General features: G+C 48.2%; 1 protein-coding gene and 1 long non-coding RNA gene across 2 annotated transcripts; one reads left to right on the top strand and one right to left on the bottom strand.

Moving 5' to 3' along the window:
* Window positions 1-5,024: 5,024 nt before the first annotated feature.
* Window positions 5,025-17,197, bottom strand: LOC129523604 (uncharacterized). The gene is made up of 4 exons (XR_008667136.2): window positions 16,697-17,197; window positions 8,586-8,717; window positions 6,236-8,408; window positions 5,025-5,571 (listed from the first exon to the last, which is right to left on the bottom strand). It is a non-coding gene; the product is annotated as an uncharacterized lncRNA (long non-coding RNA).
* MPL (MPL proto-oncogene, thrombopoietin receptor) lies at window positions 6,000-22,975 on the top strand. Its single transcript, XM_063699616.1, has 12 exons — window positions 6,000-6,078; window positions 6,250-6,382; window positions 6,693-6,871; window positions 7,424-7,722; window positions 8,117-8,279; window positions 8,540-8,666; window positions 14,578-14,762; window positions 14,925-15,067; window positions 16,973-17,132; window positions 17,389-17,485; window positions 20,312-20,399; window positions 20,614-22,975. Exons 1-12 carry the CDS (start codon window positions 6,000-6,002, stop codon window positions 20,866-20,868), a joined length of 1,908 nt encoding a protein of 635 aa, XP_063555686.1. The 3' UTR covers window positions 20,869-22,975.
* The last annotated feature ends 1,872 nt before the right edge of the window (window positions 22,976-24,847 follow it).

Here is a 24,847-nt window from a genome sequence, read left to right as displayed (position 1 = left end):
GTCTGGGCATGCTGCAGGGAAGCCAAGCACTCACAGAATAGGGAGCATACTGAGGATTTGGCATCATCATTCTGGAATTCTCCTCAGACAGTCCTACCTGGAATTTCTCACTGGTTGACCTTTCTTCTCCTCAGGTGGCCATCTTTCACTTACCAGCCCTCCTCCGTTTTCTCTGGAGTTACCACAGGACATTCTAAAATTCCCATCCATTTCATTTCCCCCAAACTCAGCTCTCTAATGCTTCCTATCAAGGCCATGCCCAAAGGCCCATCCAGTTTGTTTCTGATCACAAAAGAGCTACAGGGCCTCTAAAAGGAATGTGAAATTGTATTTTGCTTTTTCAATTAGCCTTTTCCCCCAGTTGCATATAGTTGGGGGGATAAGAAAAGACTCCCAAGAAATAGTGACTTACGGGCAGGCAGAATCACAAAGGAAGTTCCAACAGGCTAAGTGGGGAGGGTCTGTGCCTGGGGAAGCAATGGGAACAAGGCCCCGTGCCTAGAAAGGGGATTGGGTATGGGGATTAGTGAATGGAGCATCCTGAGGGGGAGATTCCAGCAATGGGGGTCTTGTGCTCCAGCACTGAGGGATGAGCCTTCCTCATCTTGTGGAGCTGCAGAAGGATTTTCAGCAGGAAGAAAATAAATAAAAGCACATTTGAACCTCAGAAAAAGCACTGAGTAAGGATATACCATTTGTCAACTATCAGAATGGCAAACTTAAAATTAACGTTGACTGGCCGGGTGCAGTGGCTCATGCCTGTAATCCCCGTACTTTGAGAGGCCAAGGCAGGAGGATCGCCTGAGGTCAGGAGTTCGAGACCAGCCTGGCCAACATGTTGAAACCCCGTCTCTACTAAAAATACAAAAATTAGCTGGGCATGGTTGTGCATGCCTGTAATCCCAGCTACTCAGGAGGCTGAGGCAGGAGAATCGCTTGAACCTGGGAGGCAGAGGTTGCAGTGAGCTGAGATCGCACCACTGCACTCCTGCCTGGGCGACAGAGTTAAGACTCTGTCAAATCAAAAACAAAAAACAAACAAAAAAAGTTGACAAAGATGTGGGGGAAATACAGCACCCTAACACGCTGCTAAGTGTATAAACGGAACCATTTTATTTATTTATTTATTTATTTATTTAGAGATGGAGTTTCACTCTTGTTGCCCAGGCTGGAGTGCAATGGCACAAACTCGGCTCACCGCAACCTCCACCTCCCGGATTTAAGCAATGCTCCTGCGTCAGCCTCCTGAGTAGCTGGGATTACAGGCATGTGCCACCTTGCCCGGCTAATGTTGTATTTTTAGTAGAGACGGGGTTTCTCCATGTTGGTCGGACTGGTCTCGAACTCCCAACCTCAGGTGATCCGCCCGCCTCAGCCTCCCAAAGTGCTGGGATTACAGGTGTCAGCCACCGCACCCGGCGGGAACCATCATTTTAGAGAGACAACTAGCAATGTTGAGAAAGAGATGAAGCGACAGAGAATCCTAGTGCCTAAAGCTACCTGTCCCAAACTTTCTAACTGGAAAAAACTGTCAGGTGTTGGGAAATCTGAAAACATGGGGAGATAAAGGGCAAGTGCACAGGTATGGGCTCACGAGAGCCAAAAGCCAGTTATCTTCCCAGCTCACTGCTTAGTGACATCATGTTAGTAGCTTGAAACAGGCCATGACGGAAGTATTTACACCACAAAAAGCAGCAAATGCTACCAAACAGAACACCCTACCTCACCCCGGCCAGTTTGTCAGCACACTACAGCCTGAGCCAATCCTCATCCAGCAACCTCTTGAGTTCTCTGAACAATCGCTACCCAGAGATCAAGTACTAGTTTTATAAGCCAGGTCTTTGGCCTTACATCCCAAAAGGAAAGCCTAGGCCTGCTGAGCAGCACTGGACTTTCAAGAGCCTGCCGGACTCCTTCACCAAAGCAGGCAGACCTATATGGCCTCCTTTCTCCTAGATATCCCAGTTCCTGCTTGATTTTCTAAAGAAATCAAGGCCTGGGCCAAGTGTGGTGGCTCACGCCTATAATCCCAGCACTTTGGGAGGCCAAGGCAGGTGGATCACGAGGTCAGCAGTTCGAGACCAGCCTGGCCAACATGGTGAAACCCCGTCTCTACTAAAAATACAAAAATTAGCCAGACGTGGTGGCAGGTGCCTGTAATCCCAGCTACTTGGGAGGCTGAGACAGGAGAATTGCTTGAACCCGGGAGGCGGAGTTTGCAGTAAGCTGAGACCATGCTATTGCACTCCAGTCTGGGTGAGAGAGCAAGACTCCGTCTTTAAAAAAGAAAGAAAGAAAGAAATCAAGGCCTGAAGAAGACAGCTTTTCTCAGCTGTGTGGAAGCAAAAGAAAATGGGAAAATGACAGGGACAAAGAGTGGACCGCCTCCCATGCAGAAGCAGAAAGCCCCTGTCTCAACTCTCTTGACAGTCATACACAAGCCCCTTGCAGTCTCTGCACCTTTAACCGCTATTATACTGACTCCCTGTAGAAGACACAGGACTTAGATGTAGGTGTAGAGGGAGAAGGAAGGTTTGAGGATAACTCTCAGGTTCCAGGCTTAGGAGCCTAGGTAGCCCATGAGAGATGCAGAACAGAGCTTGAAGAGAGGGCCCAAAGGGTGTATGGGAGTTAGTTATATTTGGGGCTTGGTGAATTTGAAGTGCCTATGGGACAACAAATAGAGATGTCTGATTGAGAATCTGAAGTTTGAGAGACTGATGAGATCTTGCAGGTTACCAGTGCATAGACAGAGTTGAAGCCATGAGATCACTCTGGCAACAGAAAAGGCTGAGCAGGGACACCTGGAGGCAGCAAGATTTAAGAGAAAGAGCAACCACAGAAGGAAACTGAGTGGGGACATGATAGGAGGTAGGAGGAAACCAGGAGAATGTGACATTGGAAGGATGAAGATTATCAAGTGTTGCAGAAAGGTTGAATATGAAGAGGATTAAGATGAGAGACACAGTGAGACGATTGTGGCTGGCTGAGAGGGAAGAAAGAAAGCAGGAGATAAGATTCAAGTAGGCAGGGGCCAGGTCAGGCAGAGCCAGGCATGGCATCAGAAGGCGTTTGAGTGGTATTCTAAGTGGGAAATCTTTGGAGGATTTTAAGAGGGGAGTGAAGAAATCTGATGTGCATTTTAAACATATCATGCTGTTGTGTGGAGGACAGCCTGGGGGGCGAGGGTGGGAATGGAGGTGGGGACACCAGTTAGGAAGCTATTACAGTAACCCAGACTTGGATTAGGACGGTAAGGGTGGAGGTGGTTAAATGTGTTCAGATTCAGTGTACATTTTGAAGGAAGGTCTGACAGGACTTGCTAATTAATTGGATGTAGAATGCAGAGTAAGAGAAAGACAGGGATCAACAAGTATGGAAGGTGTTGGTTCGAGCAACTGAGTAGGTGGTAATGCTATTTACAGAGGTAGGCAAGGCTAGAGGAAAACAAAATAAACAGGGTTAGGGGTGGGAATGAGAATCCAGAGTTTTATTTTGACCACCTTAAGTATAAGATGCTTGCCAGGTGTGGTGGCTCACACCCGTAATCCCAGCACTTTGGGAGACCAAGGCAGGTGGATCACCTGAGGTCAGGAGTTCGAGACCAGCCTGGCCAACATGGCGAAACCCCGCCTCTACTAAAAATACAAATACATGCCAGGCGTGATGGCACGTGCCTGTAATCCCAGCTACTCGGGAGGCTGAGGCAAGAGAATTGCTTGAACCTGGGAGGCAGATGTTGCAGTGAGCTGAGACTGCACCACTGCATGCCAGCCTGGGCAACAAGAGCAAAACTCCGTCTAAAAAGAAAAAAAAAAAGTATAAGATGCTTTTATATATGCAAGTGGAGAAGTCAAGTAGGCAGTTGGCTATCCAAATCTGGAGCCCAGGGAAGAAGTCACAGCTAGAGATACCATTTGAAGTCATCAGCATACACAGAGCATCAAAGCCATGGGACTGCATGAACACTGAAGTTGTGTTTTCCCTCTCACTTGATCTCACAGAAGTTTGGGTAGCCCTTGCCTGGGGACTGGGGAAGGCATCCAAACTCATTACCATCAGTCCTCGTAATGTGAGAGCCAGGTACAGCTAAAGACAAATCTGAGTCAGGGACTGCTTGCAGAGAAATGGTGCCAGAGAAACTAAGACTTCACAGGAGAGTTGAAGGAGTTCCATCGCCTCCTTGATATTGAGGATACTTAGTCTGTACAGCCAGCAATGGGAGCCCTAGCTGAGGCCTGAGGGGCTAAAAATGGGAGCTGATGTCGCTATGCACCCTCCCCACAACTCATCTCCTGTCCCCACCTCCACCCATACAAGAGTCAAGCCTCCTAGAATTGGCATAAAATCCACATACAGAGCAGTCCCAGGAGGAGTCTTGGGGTTCAGTGACAGGAGATGAGCACAGGCTGAAGAGCTGAGACCAGCTATCCACTGAATTTTTTTTTTTTTTTTTTTTTTTTGAGACAGAGTCTTGCCCTGTCACCCAGGCTGGCGTACCGTGGTGCAATCTTGGGTCACTGCAACCTCTGCCCCCTGGGTTTAAGAGATTCTCATGCCTCAGCCTTCTGAGTCGCTGGGACTACAGGCAAGCACTACCACGCCTAGCTAATTTTTTTGTATTTTTAGTAGAGACAGGGTTTCACCATACTGGCCAGGCTGGTCTCAAACTCCTGACCTCAGATGATCCACCCAGCTCGGCCTCCCAAAGTGCTGGTATTATAGGTGTGAGCCACTGCACCCAGCCCCATCCACTGATTCAGAGCAAACAGGATAAAAGTACTGAAGACCATTGCTTCTCCAACTTTGAGTTACATTCAAACCATCTAGGGATTTTGGTAAAATGCAGGTTCTATTTTTGTAGGGGCCAGCTCCACAGGGTCAGTGGGTTTTTCTCCCTGTGTGCAAAGACGAGAGATCGTAGAAATAAAGACACAAGACAAAGAGATAAAAGAAAAGACAGCTGGGTCCAGGGGACCACTACCACCAAGACGCGGAAACCAGTAGTGGCCCCGAATGCCAGGCTGCGCAGTTATTTATTGGATACAAGACAAGGGGGCAGGGTAAGGAGTGTGAGCCATCTCCAATCTGAGCAAACAGGATAAAAGTACTGAAGACCATTGCTTCTCCAACTTTAAGTTACATTCAAACCATCTGGGGATTTTGGCAAAATGCAGGTTCAACTTTAATAGGCCTGGGGCGGGGCCTAAGATTCTGCATTTCTAATAAGTGCCCACCTAATGCTGTTGCTCCTGGCCTACAGACCACATTTTGAGTAGCAAGGGATTAGAGGCAGCCGTGGAGGCCACCCATAATGGAGAGGGCATTTCCAGTTCCCGGGAGAATGTGTTTATTCATGTGCAAAGTCACAGAACTATTAAAGTGGAAATACCCACCATTTGGCATGGTTGTGGGGCAGAGAGTTATTTCTCAGCAGATTAGCCTCCCAAGAGCATAGCACAGCATGGTTGTTATGCAGGTGGGTTCTGAAGGTTGACCTCCTGAGCTTTATGTCTTAGTATGTAATCTTGGGCAAATCTTTAACTTCTCTGCATCTCCGTTTCCTCATCTCTATAATGGAAATAACAAGACTATTGTGAGGATTGTCTAAGTGAATGGATATAAAGTGCTTAACACACGGCAGCATAGTAAGTGCTCAGTAGAAGTTGCTATTCTGATGCTATTATACCATTCTATAATCGTTAGCACAGATACAGAGGCTGACTTGCCTTTTGGTATACGGTCAAATATACAACCCCCATCTCCCTCCCATCAAAAGGCCTATGTCCTCTCTTTCAAATTCCTCCTTCCCTCCTGCCCACTCCCCCTCCCCTGGCCCCTGGCCCCAGTGTGGTCTGGATGGGCCCCAGAGGGGCAGGGACAGGGACAGGACGTGGGGCTGTATCTGACAGGAACCTGAGGGGCTGGCCTGGGAGGGGATTGGGGCCCGGCTTCCTGAAGGGAGGATGGGCTAAGGCAGGCACACAGTGGCGGAGAAGATGCCCTCCTGGGCCCTCTTCATGGTCACCTCCTGCCTCCTCCTGGCCCCTCAAAACCTGGCCCAAGTCAGCAGCCAAGGTGAGGTGCACAGAGGGTGGAGATCACCTATGCCCAGGAAGAGGGTGCCCTGGGAGGTGATGCAGGGCCCTGGGAGGGGAGGTAGAGTAAGAGGCTCTCCTGCTGGTCCCCTCCCCTTCCACATAAACATGCCTGGGAGGACCCAGGGCCAACTCACCAGCTGTTCCTTAGATGTCTCCTTGCTGGCATCAGACTCAGAGCCCCTGAAGTGTTTCTCCCGAACATTTGAGGACCTCACTTGCTTCTGGGATGAGGAAGAGGCAGCGCCCAGTGGGACATACCAGCTGCTGTATGCCTACCCGCGGTAGGTGCTGGACTGTGCCCCACTCCCCATGTATCTGTCCCTGCACTTAGCTGAGTCCCACTCCAGCAGCTTTCCTGCCTGTCCGAGGACCACTCTGAATACAAGCCCTAAGTACCTACTTTTTGAACAGATGTGCTTTGGATGTATGTGGGCCCCAGCTCCAGCCCTACATAACCCCTAATCCCACCTATCCCAGGCAGTGAGAAGAAAAATGGCAGTACTAGAGACAGAAGTTGGGCATGGGCCCAGGTCTGGGTCCTCAGGGCTCCGCATGGTGGCTGTGTAGGAGGGACCTCTTCTATGCCAACAGGGAGAAGCCCCGTGCTTGCCCCCTGAGTTCCCAGAGCGTGCCCCACTTTGGAACCCGATATGTGTGCCAGTTTCCAGACCAGGAGGAAGTGCGTCTCTTCTTTCCGCTGCACCTCTGGGTGAAGAATGTGTTCCTAAACCAGACTCGGACTCAGCGAGTCCTCTTTGTGGACAGTGTAGGTAAGAGCCATCCTCCTGTCACCCTGCCCCCTCCACTTGCTGCCCCCAGTCCAGCTCCCGGAATCAGACTTGCCTGTGCCCTTCCAGCTCAGCACGGATACCCCTATTACCAGACCCCCTGAGGCACCCCAAGACTCCCTTGTCATTCCTCCCAGCCTTGGCATCTAGAGCTAGAAATGCCCCACAGATCATTTCACACCCTGGTCCTCCCATCGTCAACAAATCATTTATTCATCCATTCAAGAGTTACAGAATACCTACTGTGTGCCAGACACTGGGCTAGGTGATGGGGATATGGAGAGAAAAAGGCATCCCTGCTTACAAGAAGCACTGAGTCTAGCAAGCCATCATACTGCAATGAAGTCACTGTTCTCATGAGAGAAGAACAGAATCAGGAGCCTCCCTAGCCTGCCCTCCAGGAGAATGACAGCCTACAATTTTTGAATCCAGAAGCTGCCCCAATTCAGCCCCCAGCACCCCTCTCTGCAGTCCAGAGGCTGAGCCATAGACTGTGGTACTCAGAGTTCTGATGTGCCCTGTCTTGCCCCTCAGGCCTGCCGGCTCCCCCTAGTATCATCAAGGCCATGGGTGGGAGCCAGCCAGGGGAACTTCAGATCAGCTGGGAGGAGCCAGCTCCAGAAATCAGTGATTTCCTGAGGTACGAACTCCGCTATGGCCCCAGAGATCCCAAGAACTCCACTGGTCCCACCGTCATACAGCTGATCGCCACAGAAACCTGCTGCCCTGCTCTGCAGAGGCCTCACTCAGCCTCTGCTCTGGACCAGTCTCCATGTGCTCAGCCCACAATGCCCTGGCAAGATGGACCAAAGCAGACCTCCCCAAGTAGAGAAGTATGCTGACCTTCTTCTGCCCCACCTCTTATCTCCTACCTTCAATCTTGCCCCAGGAAAGGACAGACCATACTTTGGGGATTCCAGACCTAGGTTCGTCCTTGGAGAGTTAGTATAGGCTCAGATATGAGCCACGCCTACTTAGGGGCTTCCTACTTTGGGTCATTCCCACTGACAAAAGCAAAGGCTTTCAGGCCTCCAAATTAATGGAGATTTCGCAACAAAACCCTGAACACCACCTGAAACACACCAACTTGGCCCCTGGTCTGTGTGCATATCTATCCAGCAAGGAGCTGAGCTCCTCTCCACAGGGATGCTGTGCAAATATAAGGGTTGGAGGCTCTCTCAGCTGACAGGCAGGCCTAGATTGTGAAGCTGGGATTTTCCTCCCAAGGCTTCAGCTCTGACAGCAGTGGGTGGAAGCTGCCTCATCTCAGGACTCCAGCCTGGCAACTCCTACTGGCTACAGCTGCGCAGCGAACCTGATGGGATCTCCCTCGGTGGCTCCTGGGGATCCTGGTCCCTCCCTGTGACTGTGGACCTGCCTGGAGATGCAGGTGAGTCAACAAAGGAATAGGGAGATGGGGAGGAGATAAAAGAATATCTCTAGGGAAGCCTGGGCTGGATCTGAAGCTCTGGGAACCATGGTCCTTCCTGATGATCTCGAACTTGCCATTGGACAGGAACTATGTTCAGGGAAAGAAGAGAGAATAGGAGTCAATGTTCTAAGTTATATGTGTAGAAATTATCTGAAATCTGAACACCCTATACAGTAGGGGCACACGGGCCCTGATGGGACTTACTTCTTTGACTTTAGTGGCAATTGGACTGCAATGCTTTACCTTGGACCTGAAGAATGTTACCTGTCAATGGCAGCAACAGGACCATGCTAGCTCCCAAGGCTTCTTCTACCACAGCAGGGCACGGTGCTGCCCCAGAGACAGGTGAGAGCTGAACTGCTGATTGAGGTTGGTGTCATGGGAGTGAGCCACAATCTTGCAGAAAAAAAGAAGAGAGTGTTCTTGGTCCTCTTCACTCTCCTTCCTTTGTCTCCAAACCATACAGCTTTCAATGCTCTCTTATCTATTCTGTCATCCTCCAATCGATATTTTATCTTCTCAACCCCTCTCTGTTCCCATTGGGAATGCTTTGGTTTAGTTTAGCCTTAATCATGTCACTGGGACCATTGCAACATCCTACAGTCTAATTCACCTCCAATGTATTCCCCATGCTGCTAACAGAGTGATCTTTGTTAAGCTCAAACTGTGCATGACCTTTGTAAAGCTCTAACTTTGCATAGTCTCCCCTTACTCAAACATGTACTGCAATTTCTCATTATCAAAGCCATAAAAAATTTAGTCTGGCCTTCAAAGACTTCCACCAAGCACCTCATTGATTCTTCATCCTCTCCATATCTAAATCTATAACCAAGTTGTATTGATTTTACCTATTAACTATCTCTAGAATCTGCCCACTTGTCTATCACTGCCATTATCCTACTACAACCCATCATTAATTCTCTCTTGGGCTACTGAAAAGACATAGTAACTGATCACCCTGAGTCTTCCAAGTAATTCTTCGCATAGGTGCTGAAGGGATCTTTTCATTTTGTTTTGTTTTGAGACAGTCTGGCTCTGTTGCCCAGGCTGGAATGCAATAGTGCAATCTTGGCTCACTGCAACCTCCACCTCCCGGGATCAAGGGATTCTCCTGCCTCAGCCTCCCAAGTAGCTGGGATTACAGGCATGTGCCACCATACCCCATTAATTATTTTTGTATTTAGTAGAGAGGGGGCTTCACCATGTTGGTCAGGCTGGTCTCGAATTCCTGACCTCAGGTGATCCACCTGCCTTGGCCTCCCAAAGTGCTGGGATTATAGGTGTGAGCCACCGCACCTAGCCTGAAGGGACCTTTTAAAAGTGCAAAAATGAATGTAACACTCCCTGCTTAAAAATCTTCAATAGCTTCCCACTAGTCTTAGGATAAAGAAAAAAACCTCTACCATGGACTTGAAAAGTTCTGAGACTCAGCCCCTACCTACTTCTTCAGCTTCATCTTGTGCTATGCTGCCCTTTGATCCCCGTGCTCCAGCATGGGGCTTCTGTGGTCCCCTCATATCTGGCATATTCCCTTCTGCTTCTAGGTCTTTACACTGCTGTTTACCCAGCCCTACTGTCTTTACTTAACTTCTACTTATCCTCCAAATCTCAACTCAAGCGTCACTTTCTTAGGGACCCTCCCCTGGCCTTCTTTATTAAGTCCAATGGCACTATTATACATTCTTGTTGTACCATGTACCGCTTCTTCTTTTTTTTTTTTTTTTTTTTTGAGACAGAGTCTCACTCTGTCGCCCGGGCTGGAGGGCAGTGGCGCCATCTTGGCTCACTGCAAGCCCCGCCTCCCGGGTTCATGCCATTCTCCTGCCTCAGCCTCCCAAGTAGCTGGGACTACAGGTGCCCGCCACCACGCCTGGCTAATTTTTTGTATTTTTAGTAGAGATGGGGTTTCACTGTAACTGTTAGCCAGGATAGTCTCGATCTGACCTCATGATCCACCCACCTCGGCCTCCCAAAGTGCTGGGATTACAGGCGTGAGCCACCATGCCTGGCCGTACCTCTCCTTCTTAAGTACTTATCATAGTCATACTTTCATATTTATAGTTTATATGATTATTTGGTTGATAATAAAAATCTGGCCACCCCAGTGGCTCACACCTCAAATCCCAGCACTTTGGGAGACTAAGGTGAGAAGATCACTTGAGGCCAGGAGTTTGAGACCAGCCTAGACAACATAGTGAGACTTCATCTCTACAAAATTTCTTTAATTAGCCAGGCATGGTGGCACCTGTATTCCTAGCTACTTGGGAGGCTAAGGTGGGAGGATGGCATGAGCCTAGGAGTTTGAGATTACAGTGAGCTATGATTGCACCACTGCACTCCAGCCTGGGCAACAGATCAAGACTTTGTCTCAAAAAAAAACAAATCTCTCAGAACTCCAGCTGAGAAAGGCTGATCTTGACCACATATGATCCATGAGGGCAAGATCAATGGGTTTTTATTCACCAATATATTCTCACCTACCAATAGTAGGTGCCCAGTAAAAAATTGTTGAACACTGTTAACTATTTAAATGTATTCTTCCAGTTTTTTCCTATGTATTTACATACATCTCTATACAACATTTAAATTTTATTATTTTTGAGATAGGGTCTTGCTCTGTTGTCCAGGCTGGAGTGCAGTGGCATCATTATGGCTCACTGCAGCCTCGACCTCCCAGGCTCAAACGATCCTCCCACCTGAGCCTCCTGATTAGCTAGGATTACAGGCATTTTCTTTCTTTCTTTCTTTTTTTTTTTTTTTAAGTAGAGACAAGGTCTCCCTATGTTGCCCAGACTGGTCTCAAACTCCTGAGCTCAAGCAATCCTCCCATCTCAGCCCCCCTACCACGCCCAGCCTAATATGTAATTTTTTTTTTTTTTGAGATGGAGTCTTGCTCTGTTGCCCAAGCTGGAGTGCAGTGGTGTGATCTCAGCTCACTGCAACCTCTGCCTCCAGGGTTCAATCGATTCTCCTGCCTCAGCCCCCCGAGTAGCTGGGATTATAGATGTGCGACACCATGCCCAGCTAATTTTTTGTATTTTTAGTAGAGACGAGGTTTCATCATGTCAGCCAGGCTAGTCTCGAACTCTTGACCTCAAGTGATCCACCCACCTCAGCCTCCCAAAGTGCTGGGATTACAGGTATGAGCCACCACACCCAGCCTAATATTTAATTTTTAAATATAAATTGGATTACATTACATATATGGTTTGTTGACTCACCTTTTTGCTTAAAAACATGTCTCAGAGATCATTACAAAAAGATGTAACTCATTCTTTTTAATAACTGCATACATATCCATAGGATTGAGATGCCCGAGTGGACGAAAGGGTAGCAAAACTGAAGTCATCATTTCCTCTATCAAAACTTGCTTTTCCTGCTGGGCACAGTGGCTCACACCTGTAATCCCAGCACTTTGGGAGGCCGAGGTGGGTGGATCACCTGAGGTCAGCAGTTGGAAACCAGCCTGGCCAACATGGTGAAACCTCATCATTACTAAAAACACAAAAATTAGTCGGGGGTGGTGGCACGTGCCTGTAGTCCCAGCTTCTTGGGAGGCTGAGGCAGGAGAAATGCTTGAACCCGGGAAGCAGAGATTGCAGTGAGCTGAAATCGTGCCCCTGCACTCCAGCCTGGGCAACAGAGAGAAGACTCCTTCTCAAAAAAAAGAAAAAAAAAAAAAACTTGCTTTTTCTTTATTATCTCCGATCCTACCATGAATTCAGTTTTCCTGGACTGAAAAATAGAAATCATCCTGGACTTCTCCCATTCCTATAACCTCCAGGCCTAACCAGAAATAGTCTTGTCATTTTTACCTTTTCAATATCTCTTCAATCATCTCTTTCCCTCTCTCTCACTGCTGCTACCCTATTTTCACATCCTCATCACTTTGCACATGAAAAACTACAAGAATGTCGTAATGGATTTCTCTGCTTCTAGTCGGCCCTCACAAATCCTTTCTACAGACTGTAGTTAGAATGATCTTCCTAAAGTACAAAGCTAGCTATGGCACTTCCCTGCTTAAAATCCTTAAATGTCTACATAACTACCACAAGGTTAGTAGTAATTCAAGTTCAAGCTCCCCAGAAAGGCCATAAGGCCATCCATGACATGGTCTGCAGTCTCACATTTACCACTTACCACCAGGCCCTTTATGCGAAAACCATCTGCACCACTTAGAATTTCCCCCAAAGCACCACACTTTCTTATCTATGCACAACCATGTGCCTGGGATGCCTGTTTGTCCCTTTTGCCTATCCTATTTTTAGTCCAAAACTCAGTCTAAACATCGCCGTATCCAGGAAGCATTCCCTGACCCTCCCAGTCTGGGTTGGATGCTCCCCTTTGATGCTCCCAAGCCAGTCTATGTACATCACAGAAAAATATCATGTTTGTTTTTCTGTCTTTCCCACTGAAATTAGAGCTCTTTGAACCTTATTCCTCTATGCACTCATAGGGCCTGGCACAGTACCAATTGGCACATAGTATCAATTATTTGTTGATTAAATGGGTAAACATACCCATTTTAGTGACGGTGAGCTACTTAGGGGTTATAATCAAGAGGGAGACATGATTCAATTGTTCAATAAAGAATTATTGAGGGTGACTTTTTGCAAGGTACTGGGGATAAATAGTGCAACAAATAAAATGGAAAAGGGGCCAGGCTCGGTGGCTCACACCTGTAATCCCACCACTTTGGGAGGCCAAGGTGGGCAGAACACTTGAGGTCAGGAGTTCGAGACCAGCCTGGCCAACATGGCGAAACCCCATCTCTACTAAAAATACAGAAATTAGCCTGGTGTGGTGGTGGGTGCCTGTAATCCCAGCTACTCAGGAGGCTGAGGCAGGAGAATCGCTTGGACCCAAGAGGCAGAGGCTGCAGTGAGCTGAGATCGTACCATTGCACTCCAGCCTGGGCAACACAGCAAGATGTCTCAAGACATTTTTAAAAATAAATAAAAGTGGAAAGGGTTCCAGCATTGTTGGGGCTTACATTAGTAGAGGGGAGGGGAAAAGGAGGGGGAGAAAAGTAAGTGAAGAAATAAAGGAACAAAGTTATAATAGAGACTAAAGGGGGGCGTGTGGTGGGTGGGGGGTGGGTGTTGCTAATTTAGACTGAGTGGCCAGGAAAAGCCTCACCAGGGAGGTGACAGATAAGCCGAGATCTAAATGGCAAGAAGGAATGAGTCACATGAAGACCTACAGTCAGAGCAATCCAGGGCCAAGGCAAAGTGCAAAGATAGCACATTTGGCATATCTATGGCACAGAAAGAAGGCCTGTGCGGATGAAGGGTGATAAACTGGCATGAGAATCGTAAGAGATGAGAATGGCAAGGCAAGGAGAAACCAAATCACAGAGTCCCGTAGGCCTGGTAAGGAGTTTGGGTTTTATTCCAAGTGGGATGAAGAGCCGCTGAAGGATTTTAAGCAGTAAACAATGACAATTTGACTTACATTTTTAAAAGATATGTTTCTCTGTGAATAAATAAATAAGAGTAGAAGCAGAATCACCAGTCAGAAATTTGCCTTAATCCAAGCAAGGAATAATAGTGGCTTCATCTAACATAGCAGTGGTAAAGATCAAAATCAATAGTTTGTGACATTATATTCTGGACATTATCACATCAACATTTTTGGAAACAAATCCTGGTAGCTGTGTGGAGAACAACTTGAAGGTAGTGGCAAAAACAGAAGCAGAAAAGCCAGTTAGGAGACTATTGTCATAATCTAATAGCAAAATAACACATAGGGGAGAGTAGGAGGAATGACGTATGAGAACACGTTAAAAATAGAGGATATTTTTCTCCAGAAAGATGAGGGTTCTTTAATCTTTGAAACAATCCTGTGAGGTTGGTATCATTAACCCATTTTACAAATAGAAGGAAACTGGAGCAGAGATAAACCAAGTAATTTGCCCAAAGTTATACAAAGGTAAGCCAAGACCTGAACTCTTGGTGAAAACTCATGCTGTTTTCACATATCATGCCAGGTCTTTCCTCAAAGGGAAGAGGCCAGACACCAAAGCTGACTTCAGAAAACATCATGGCAAAATAGCAAAAACAAACAAACAAATGAACAAAGGAAAAAACAAAAAGAAAACATCATGGCATAAAGACAGAGGGAAAGCTCTGGAGGCCCCTGGAAGGAAGGAGTTAAATGATAATCCCTGCAGGCCATCGTTCTTGTGGGATGGGAAGCCTTGGGATTAGTTTCTGGGGCAGGCCTGATTCAATGACTCTGTGGGGCTGGGTCTTAGGTACCCCATCTGGGAGAATTGCGAAGAGGAAGAGAAAACAAATCCAGGACTACAGACCCCACAGTTCTCTCGCTGCCACTTCAAGTCACGAAATGACAGCATTATTCACATCCTTGTGGAGGTGACCACAGCCCCGGGTGCTGTTCACAGCTACCTGGGCTCCCCTTTCTGGATCCACCAGGCTGGTAAGAACTTTCTTCCCCATTCTTCCCACATAGTTCCCACCCCCACTGAATCTGACCCTGTGCCCAGGATCCCCAACTCTGACCCTTCTGACCGATGGCTCTGGTGGCACGATGCCTTGTGCACAGAAGGACTTAAGCTGCTCCCTGCTGACATCCCTGTAGTGCGCCTCCCCACCCCAAACTTGCACTGGAGGGAGATCTCCAGTGGGCATCTGGAATTGGAGTGGCAGCACCCATCGTCCTGGGCAGCCCAAGAGACCTGCTATCAACTCCGATACACAGGAGAAGGCCATCAGGACTGGAAGGTATGGTCAATCAACAAATGCCCACAGACCTCACTACGCAGGGGATCCCTGGGGTTGGCCATGCCTGTTAGCAGGAGTGAAAGTGTCTATGTATCCAGTCTCTGCTAGTATATCTATGTTTATCAGATTCAACTGGTATCTTAGTCTCTCTTGGGCATCTGATATTTCTGGCTACTCCTACTTGACATTTCTCTTCCCTTTGTCTTTGGGATATCAGTCTTCCCCGATTTTCCTCCTACCTCTCTGACTGAACTTTCTCACTCTCCTCTCCTGGCTCCTCCTTTCCAGCCTTCCACAAAATGCTGTGCTTCCTAGAGTCTCATCCTAGGCTCTTTTCTCCTCTGATAAAATAAATATGTTCTCCCCAGGTGAGCGCTTTAACTCCATGATTTCAATGTCCATACATTAACAATCGCAATTTTACCATTCTAACTCCCATATGGAAAGGAATTGACAAACCACAGGCAAATTACCAAAATGTTTGAAGTCTGCTTCCTCATTGGTGAAATGAGGATGAAGCTATCTACCTTATGGAGTTATAGTAAAGATTAAATACTATATCTAAATACCTAGCATACTGCCTGGCATAAGGAAGGTGCTCAATATACATTACTTAAATATTAGTTTGTCTACTTTTATTCTCATTTGCCACACATATATACAACTATGTACATCTTATGGTTCTACCAAAACTTCCTCCCCTTGGACATTTCAGACTCAGTCTATCCAGAATGGAACTCCTCTTCCTCCTGAAGCTTTACTTTTTTATTGTTATAAAACTTACATACAACAAAGTGTACAAATTTTACATATATAGTCTGTACTTGTGTATACATCCACATAACCATAACCAGGGTCAAGATATAAATTATTTCCAGCACCTCAGAAGCTCCCAATGCTCCGACACATCCCCCGCCACCAAAGGTAATCACCATCCTGACATTACCATTGATTCATTTGGACTGTTGTTGAAGTCTATAAAATGGAACCCTAAAGTATATCTTCCTCAAACTTACTTCTCTTCTGTTTCCTGTCTCTGACAATGGCACCGCTACTTACCCAGTACCCAAGCCTGGAAGCACCCTTGACTCTTCTTGCTCTTCCCTTATCCCTTCCCCTTACTCATCAACTAAGTTGATGGCAATAACGTACTAATAGTCCTCAAATTCCTACCAGGATTGCCTTAGACTCATCTGTGACCATCCAGCCGTGTCATCCATGCTTTTAGCACACTGAACTACTCTGTGGCACAAAACCAAGCATTAAATGCTTCTCTGGACTTCCGTGGTGCCTTGCACTAATTAATTGTTGTGATTATTTACCTGTTTGGATGTCTTTCTCATTAGATATGTAAGAGACGGTGTTTTATTGCTTTCTCCCCAGTGCCTAACCCAATGTTTGGAGTATCACACAGTTCATAAATGTTTGCTGCCTTCCTGCTTGTACACATGATGCTTGTACCCCAGCTCCTAACGCAAATCTGGCATCCTCTGCAGCATGAGTATTATTTGTGGCATGGTCTGTGTGGCTCTGAATATATCTGTTTCTGGGGGTGTCCATCGCCCGACCTGGAGTTGTGAGAACACCCGGTAGGGTGTGCGTGTACCGGGATCCCTGCCGAGGGTGTACCTGGGTGTTGGTGTTAGGATACGTAGCTCTCTGAGGTGAGGTCTGTGTCTCAGGAGGTGGGCCTGGCGCGTTTCTCTCGGGCAGAGCGTGATCCCTTTAGGGAGAGGCTCTCGGTTAGGGCGCTCTATCCTGTTGCCGGGAAGCGTGTTTTCTGCCGGTGGGGCTCTTTGTGGGAATCTCCGACCGCCTGGGGATTCGGAGCTGCAGGATTTGGGTCAAACAGACGCTGGGCTATCGAAGCCCCGACGCCGGGCCACCGCACGCTTCTTTGCTCAGGTGCTGGAGCCGCCTCTCGGGGCCCGAGGAGGGACCCTGGAGCTGCGCCCGCGATCTCGCTACCGTTTACAGCTGCGCGCCAGGCTCAACGGCCCCACCTACCAAGGTCCCTGGAGCTCGTGGTCGGACCCAGCTAGGGTGGAGACCGCCACCGAGACCGGTGAGGCAAGCCCCGCACCAAAGCCGCACAGCGCCTGCGCCAGGGACTGGACGCCGGGTGGGAGTGGGGCGGGGCTCGGAGAGGGGCGAGGCGCGGGGCGCGGAGAGGGGCGGGTCCCTGACCTTGCGGGCCGACGGCTGCGCAGGTGCCCGCAGTGCCCAGGGGCGGCGAGGGGCGGGGCCAGAGCAGGGGCTGGCGGGCTGAGGGCGGGGCTCCGGCCCGGGTGGGCCGAAGTCTGACCCTTTTTGTCTCCTAGCCTGGATCTCCTTGGTGACCGCTCTGCATCTAGTGCTGGGCCTCAGCGCCGTCCTGGGCCTGCTGCTGCTGAGGTGGCAGTTTCCTGCACACTACAGGTACCGCCCCCGCCAGGCAGGAGACTGGCGGTGGACCAGGTGGAGCCGAAGGCCTGTAAACAGGCATTCTTGGTTCGCTCTGTGACCCCAGATCTCCGGCCACCGCCCGTGCGCACCTACGGCTTCGCCACTTCCTGCACGTCACCTCTGGGACTCGCCGCGGCTCCTTACACTCTAACACGCCCACTATACCGCCCACCTCGAACAGCCCCGCCTCCTGCTGCTCACCTCGGCGACTAGGCCACCGTCCACCCTTCAGCCAAACTGCCCACTCCACCCCCATCCAATCTGCCGTCAGGTCCCACCTCCTAAACCTAGTCCAAACAATGGCCCCCTTTCTCTAGCCCTACAGACACGACCTGACTCACTGAAACAGAACCTCTTGCCCCTCCGATCTAGCCTCACACAGCCACCAGAATAATCTTTCTAAAATGCGCACATGAACCTATCAATTCCCTCCTTAAATCCTTTCAATAGCTCCCAGGATATAGTCCAGGCTCCCTATGATGACAAGCGAGGCTCTGCAAAATCGGCCCCTGCCAGCAAGCACTTCAGCCTCTTCTACCCTGTGCATCAGCCTTTCCAAACTGGTTTTCTCCACAAGTCAGGTTTTACTTCTCAGTGCCTTTGCACATAACGTCCGCTCTGCCTGAAATAGCCTCCCTGTCTCACTAAACCCATTCATCTGTAAATAACTTTCTTCACCAACTCTTAAGAAACCTTTCCTGACCCTCCCCCTTTTGGCCGCTGCTCTGTGCTCCAATACAGTACCAGTAGTGTTTTACTGTGTTTATTTCTTTATATATCTTCCCTATTATACCTTACTTGGTCATCTTTAAATCCTTAGCACAGTGCCTGCCAAAAAGCAGGCCCTTAAATAAATGTTATTAATGAGTGACTCATTTATGTGGGAAGACGAAGGCTGAGGAGAAATGCCATTGGAGGCTATAAACATGAAGGGTAGAATGCATCCCACCTCCGTCCTTCATCTGCTGCTTCTTTAAGACTTAGCTCAGAAGTCAGCTCCTCCAGATGGTGTCTTCTGATGGTCCTGGGCTGGTTCAGGTGCCACTCTCGTGGGCTACCATCTCCCTCTGAACATACCTCTCTTTGAACTTTTAATCTGCCCATACGTATGAGCAGACTGAAAGGTAGCCTCCATGCAGGTAGCCAGATCCAACAAAAAAGTTGGAGAAGTAGGAGGAGGTGGTCTGCTGAGCCAGGCATACTCAGTTCCTTTTCCCCAATTTACCAGGTAAGTCACACCTCCTCCCCTGGAGAGATATGAGTGAGGTCACTGAAGCGGCCTGAAATGTTCTACTGACGTCCCTCCACATGGAAATATGAGGCTAAAGAATCCAGGTTCTGGCCGGGTGCGGTGGCTCACACCTGTAATCCCAGCACTTTGGGAGGCCGAGGTGGGCAGATCACAAGGTCAGGAGATCAAGACCATCCTGGCTAACACAGTGAAACCCCATCTCTACTAAAAATACAAAAAAAATTAGCCAGGCATGGTGGTGGGCGCCTGTAGTCCCAGCTACTCAGGAGGCTGAGGCAGGAGAATGGTGTGAACCTGAGAGGCGGAGCTTGCAGTGAGCCAAGACCGCGCCACTGCACTCCAGCCTGGGCCACAGAGCGAGACCCCATCTCAAAAACAAAACAAAACAACAAAAAATTGAGGCCCCTCCAATACACCTTAATCCATATTCTTCCCAGATAGACTACCCTCTCCAGTAACTTACTAATAAGCTCCACTGGTTTTCTTCATTCATTCATTCAGCTAATTTACTGAGCACCTACTATGGGTCAGACACTATTCTACACCCTAGAAATACAGGAGTGAATAAATAGACAAACTCTCTTTTCTCGGGGACCATATGTTCTAGTGGGGTGAGACAGACAAAAAGAAATATACATAACAATGTAATAAATGTACAACAAGTCAAATACCATAAGGAAAAATGAAGTACAGCAGGAGATAGCCTGTCATGGGGAAAGGAAGCAGCACTACAGTGGTCCCCTCTTATCCACAGTTTCACTTTTTGTGGTTTCAGTTACACGCAGTCAATTAAGGTCCGAAAAAAATTACATGGAAAATTCCAGAAATAATTCATGTATTTTAAATTGTAAGTAGCATGATGAAATCACTTGCCATGCTGCTCTGTCCCACCCGGGATGTAAATCATCCCTTTGTCCAGCATCTCCACGCTGTATATGCTCCCTGCCCCATAGTCACTTAGCAGCCATCTTGCTTATCAGATTGACTCGTTGAGGTATTGCAGTGCTGTGTTCAAGTAACCCTCATTTCAGTTAATAATGGCCCCAAAGTACAAGAGTAGTGATGTTGGCATATTGTTCTAATTGTTCTATTTTATTAGTAGTCATTATTAATCTCTTACTGTGCCTAATTTATAAACTTTATTGTAGGTATGTACGTATAGAAAAAACATCTGCTAGGAGTCTTGAAACATATCCCCTGCAGATAAAGAGGGACTACTGTGTTTCAGGCAAGGTAGTCAGGGATGACATTTGAACAGAGGCCTACAATGAGGTGAGGGAATGAATCCAGTGTTCCAGACAGAACAAACACTGGAGTGTTTGAGGATACTGCAGCACCCTTTGTTGAACCTGCCCACCACTGACTTCCCTCCCCTACCTGAGGTTTTCTTCTTACTCTACTCCCCTGCCCAACTTTATTGCCTTGACCATGCTCTTATATCTCCAAGCCTTACTCCCCGGCCTCACTGCTCCCCCACCCCAACTGCTGTCCTCCTCCCTGCCAATTCACTGCCATGGCTCAGTCTGCTTCTCTTCCTTCTCCCCCAGGAGACTGAGGCATGCCCTGTGGCCCTCACTTCCAGACCTGCACCGGGTCCTAGGCCAGTACCTTAGGGACACTGCAGCCCTGAGTCCGGTGAGTGTGCTTCCCTCCCCTGTGCCCACCACCAACCCTGCCTGGTACTGGATCCTTGCCCCAACAATACAACTTGTTCAAGGTCCTTGCCCTACCAGTGTGCCATCCCCAGGCACTACCCCAGCACTACCCCAGCCCTTCTCCTTCCTGTGCAGTCCAGCCCCTCCTCCCACAGGATCTGCTTTAATTCAGCGCCTCTCCTCATCTCTCCCAGCCCAAGGCCACAGTCTCAGATACCTATGAAGAAGTGGAACCCAGCCTCCTTGAAATCCTCCCCAAGTCCTCAGAGAGGACTCCTTTGCCCCTGTGTTCCTCCCAGGCCCAGATGGACTACCGAAGATTGCAGCCTTCTTGCCTGGGGACCATGCCCCTGTCTGTGTGCCCACCCATGGCTGAGTCAGGGTCCTGCTGTACCACCCACATTGCCAACCATTCCTACCTACCACTAAGCTATTGGCAGCAGCCTTGAGGACAGGCTCCTCACCCCCAGTTCCCTGGACAGAGCTAAACTCTCGAGACTTCTCTGTGAACTTCCCTACCCTACCCCCACAACACAAGCACCCCAGACCTCACCTCCATCCCCCTCTGTCTGCCCTCACAATTAGGCTTCATAGCACTGATCTTACTCTACTGCTGCTGACATAAAACCAGGACCCTTTCTCCACAGGCAGGCTCATTTCACTAAGCTCCTCCTTTACTTTCTCTCTCCTCTTTGATGTCAAACGCCTTGAAAACAAGCCTCCACTTCCCCACACTTCCCATTTACTCTTGAGACTACTTCAATTAGTTCCCCTACTACACTTTGCTAGTGAAACTGCCCAGGCAAAGTGCACCTCAAATCTTCTAATTCCAAGATCCAATAGGATCTCATTAATCATCAGTTCCTTTGATCTCGCTGTAAGATTTGTCAAGGCTGACTACTCACTTCTCCTTTAAATTCTTTCCTACCTTGGTCCTGCCTCTTTGAGTATATTAGTAGGTTTTTTTTATTTGTTTGAGACAGGGTCTCGCTCTGTCACCCAGGCTGCAGTGCAATGGCGTGATCTCAGCTCACTGCAACCTCCACCTCCGGGTTCAAGCGATTCTTGTGCCTCGGCCACCCTAGTAGCTGGAATTACAGGCGCACACCACCACACACAGCTAATTTTTTTTTTTTTTTGGACGGAGCCTTGCTCTGTCGCCAGACTGGAGTGCAGTGGCACGATCTCGGCTCACTGCAACCTCTGCTTCCCGGGTTCAAGCCATTCTGCCTCAGCCTCCCAAGTAGCTGGGAGTACAGGCATCTGCCACCACGCCTAATTTTTTTGTATTTTTAGTAGAGACCGGTTTTCACCACGTTGGCCAGGATGGTCTCGATATCCTGATCTCGTGATCCGCCTGCCTCTGCCTCCCAAAGTGCTGGGATTACAGGTGTGACCCACTGCACACAGCCCCAGCCAATTTTCATATTTTTAGTAGAGACAGGGTTTTGCCATGTTGCCCAGGCTGGTCTTGAACTCCTAACCTCGGGTGATCCACCCACCTTGGCCTCCCAAAGTGTTAGGATTACAGGCATGAGCCACTGCGCCCGGCTGAGTGTACTAGTAGTTAAGAGAATAAACTAGATCTAGAATCAGAGCTGGATTCAATTCCTGTCCTTCACATTTACTAGCTGTGCAACCTTGGGCACATAACTTAATGTCTTTGAGCCTTAGTTTTTTCATCTGTAAAACAGGGATAATAACAGCACCCCACAGAGTTGTGACGAGGATTGAGATAATCTAAGTAAAGCACAGTCCCTAGGACATAGTAAATGATTCATATATCCGAACTACTGTTGTAATTATTCCTTCTTACTCTCCTCTTCTAGCATTTCTTCCAATTATTACAGTCCTTCAAGATTCCATTTCTTAACAGAGTCTCCAATCCCATCTATTCTCTGCCTTTACTATATGTTGACCATTCCAAAGTTCTTATCTCTAGCTCAGACATCTACTACAGCACTGTGATGCTTTATGCAACTAACTGTTTACATATCTGTCCCCTGCTACTAGATTGTGAGCTCCTTGAGGGAAAGGACCCTAACTGTTTACATGTCTGTCCCCTGCTACTAGATTGTGAGCTCCTTGAGGGAAAGGACCATGATTTCTTTGTCATTTTCCCCCAGCACCTAGAGTAGTGCTTGGTGCATGATAGTAGGCCTTCAATAAATTTTTTCTAAATGAATGAAATCTTTCTGGACAAGGTTACCTTAATCCCATGCCAGCTGTCCTCATCCTCTAAACGGTTCATAGGCAGCAATAAATGTGCTCAGACAGTTCTGGTTATGGACTCTCCTAACACATTCTAATTCTCAAACAAATGGTTTTGTTGTCATTGTTTTTTCTGGCTCCAAACATACCCACTCTATCAGTCAGGGTCTTGGAAGAAATAGATGACACACTCAAATTGGGTAATATGATGACAGTGTAATAAACGGCAAACAGTATTTACAAAGATGAGGGCAAGATTTGGGAAAACCATCAAGGAACAGTGCAAGTGCCTCTGAGGCTAACAACAACAAGGTGCTGGCACTAGCCCTAGGCATCAAGGGGTAAGGGAGGGAGTGGTTCCCAGATCACCAGAGAGTAGCTGTAAGACAGGGCTGCCAGGAAGGAGTCATGGCCTTTCTTTGGTGGAGGGGTGCAGCCAACCTATGGGCAGGTGGCAATGAGAGATCCAGGGGGATAGACAGCTCAATTTCATGCTCTTCCCATTCCAGTCTTGGGTCCCTAGGAGTAAAGTCAGAGCCTTTCATGTGGCTGGGGAGGAATTATGGAGATTGGGTATACTGGATGTCATCCATTTGTCCCACCTAGACCTATTCTCCATCCTTCTCCATCTTGTCCTATGCTTAGCAAGGCTGATTCATATGGCTGGCATCCAAGCATTCTCCCGGGCTTTGGTTTCTGCTTGGGTTCCAACAGTAGGAGGATATTACGGATTGAATTCTATTCCTCTCCTCTCCCTCAAATTCACACGTTAAAGTCCTTTTTTTTTTTTTTTTTGGCTGGGCCCGGTGGCACACACCTGAAATCCCAGCTACTTGGGAGGCTGAGGCACAAGAATGACTTGAAACCGGGAGGCAGAGGTTGCAGTGAGCCAAGACCACACCACAAAAAAAGACAAAAGTTTTTTTTTTTTTTTTTTTTTTTTTGAGACAGGGTCTTCACTCTGTCGCCCAGGCTGGAATGCAGTGGTGTGGTCACGGCTCACTGCAGCCTCAAACTCCTGGTCTCAAGCGATCCTCCCACCTCAGCCTCCCAAGTAGCTGGGACTACTGGAATTACAGGTGTGCACCACTAGCTTGGCTAATGTTTTCTGTATTTTTTTTTTTTTTTTTTTTGAGATGGAATCTTGCTCTGTCGCCCAGGCTGGAGTGCAGTGGCGCGATCTCGGCCTACTGCAAGCTCCACCTCCCGGGTTAACGCCATTCTCCTGCCTCAGCCTCCCGAGTAGCTGAGACTACAGGCGCCCGCCACCATGCCCGGCGAATTTTTTTTATATTTTTCGCAGGACAGGGTTTCACCGCGTTAGCCAGGATGGTCTCGATCTCCTGACCTCGTGATCCGCCCGCCTCAGCCTCCCAAAGTGCTGGGATTACAGGTGTGAGCCACTGCGCAGGCCTGTTTTCTGTATTTTTTTTAGAGACAAGGTGATACTATGTTGCCCAGACTGGTCCCAAACTCATGGGCTCAAGCAATCCTCTGGCCTTGGCCTTCCAAAGTGCTGGGATTACAAGTGTAAGCCACCACACCCAGCCAGATGTTGAAGTCTTAACTCCCAGTACTTCAAATATGACCGTATTAGGAAATAGGGTCATTGCAGATATAATTAGTTAAGATGAGGTCAGGGCCCTAGTTCAATATGATTGGTATTCTTATAAAAAGAGAAAATTGGACACACATACACATAGAAAGAAAGCCAAGTGAAGATGAAGGCAGAGAACAGGGCAATTCTTCTATAAGCCAAGGAATGACAAAGATTGCCGGCAAACCACCACCAGAAGCCAGGAGAGAGGCATGGAACAGATTCTTCCTCACGGTTCTCACGCAACTCTCATGACACCTTGATCTGGAACTTCCAACCTCCAGAATTGTGAGACAACCAATTTCTGTCATTTAAGCCAGTTTGTGGTACATGTAAGCCAGTTTGTGGTACATTTAAGCCAGTTTGTGATACTTTGTTACAGTAACTCTAGCAAACGAATATAGAGGATATCAGGGGATGGGCTACGCAAGTCACCTATACTTGCCGGCTTCCCGTTCTCCCTATTTCATTCTTTCCGCAACTCCTCCAAAATGGATCTCAAGCACCCACTTTCCTGATCCTGCTCTCTCCAAAGTCATCGGTAATTTGATTTTCTTTTTTTTTTTTGAGGCGGAGTCTGGCTCTGTCGCCCAGGCTGGAGTGCAGTGGCGCAATCTCAG

This window comes from Gorilla gorilla, chromosome 1, assembly GCF_029281585.2.
Source record: "Gorilla gorilla gorilla isolate KB3781 chromosome 1, NHGRI_mGorGor1-v2.1_pri, whole genome shotgun sequence".
NCBI classification, from domain to species: Eukaryota; Metazoa; Chordata; class Mammalia; order Primates; family Hominidae; genus Gorilla; species Gorilla gorilla.
This window is presented reverse-complemented; position numbering and strand designations above follow the sequence as displayed.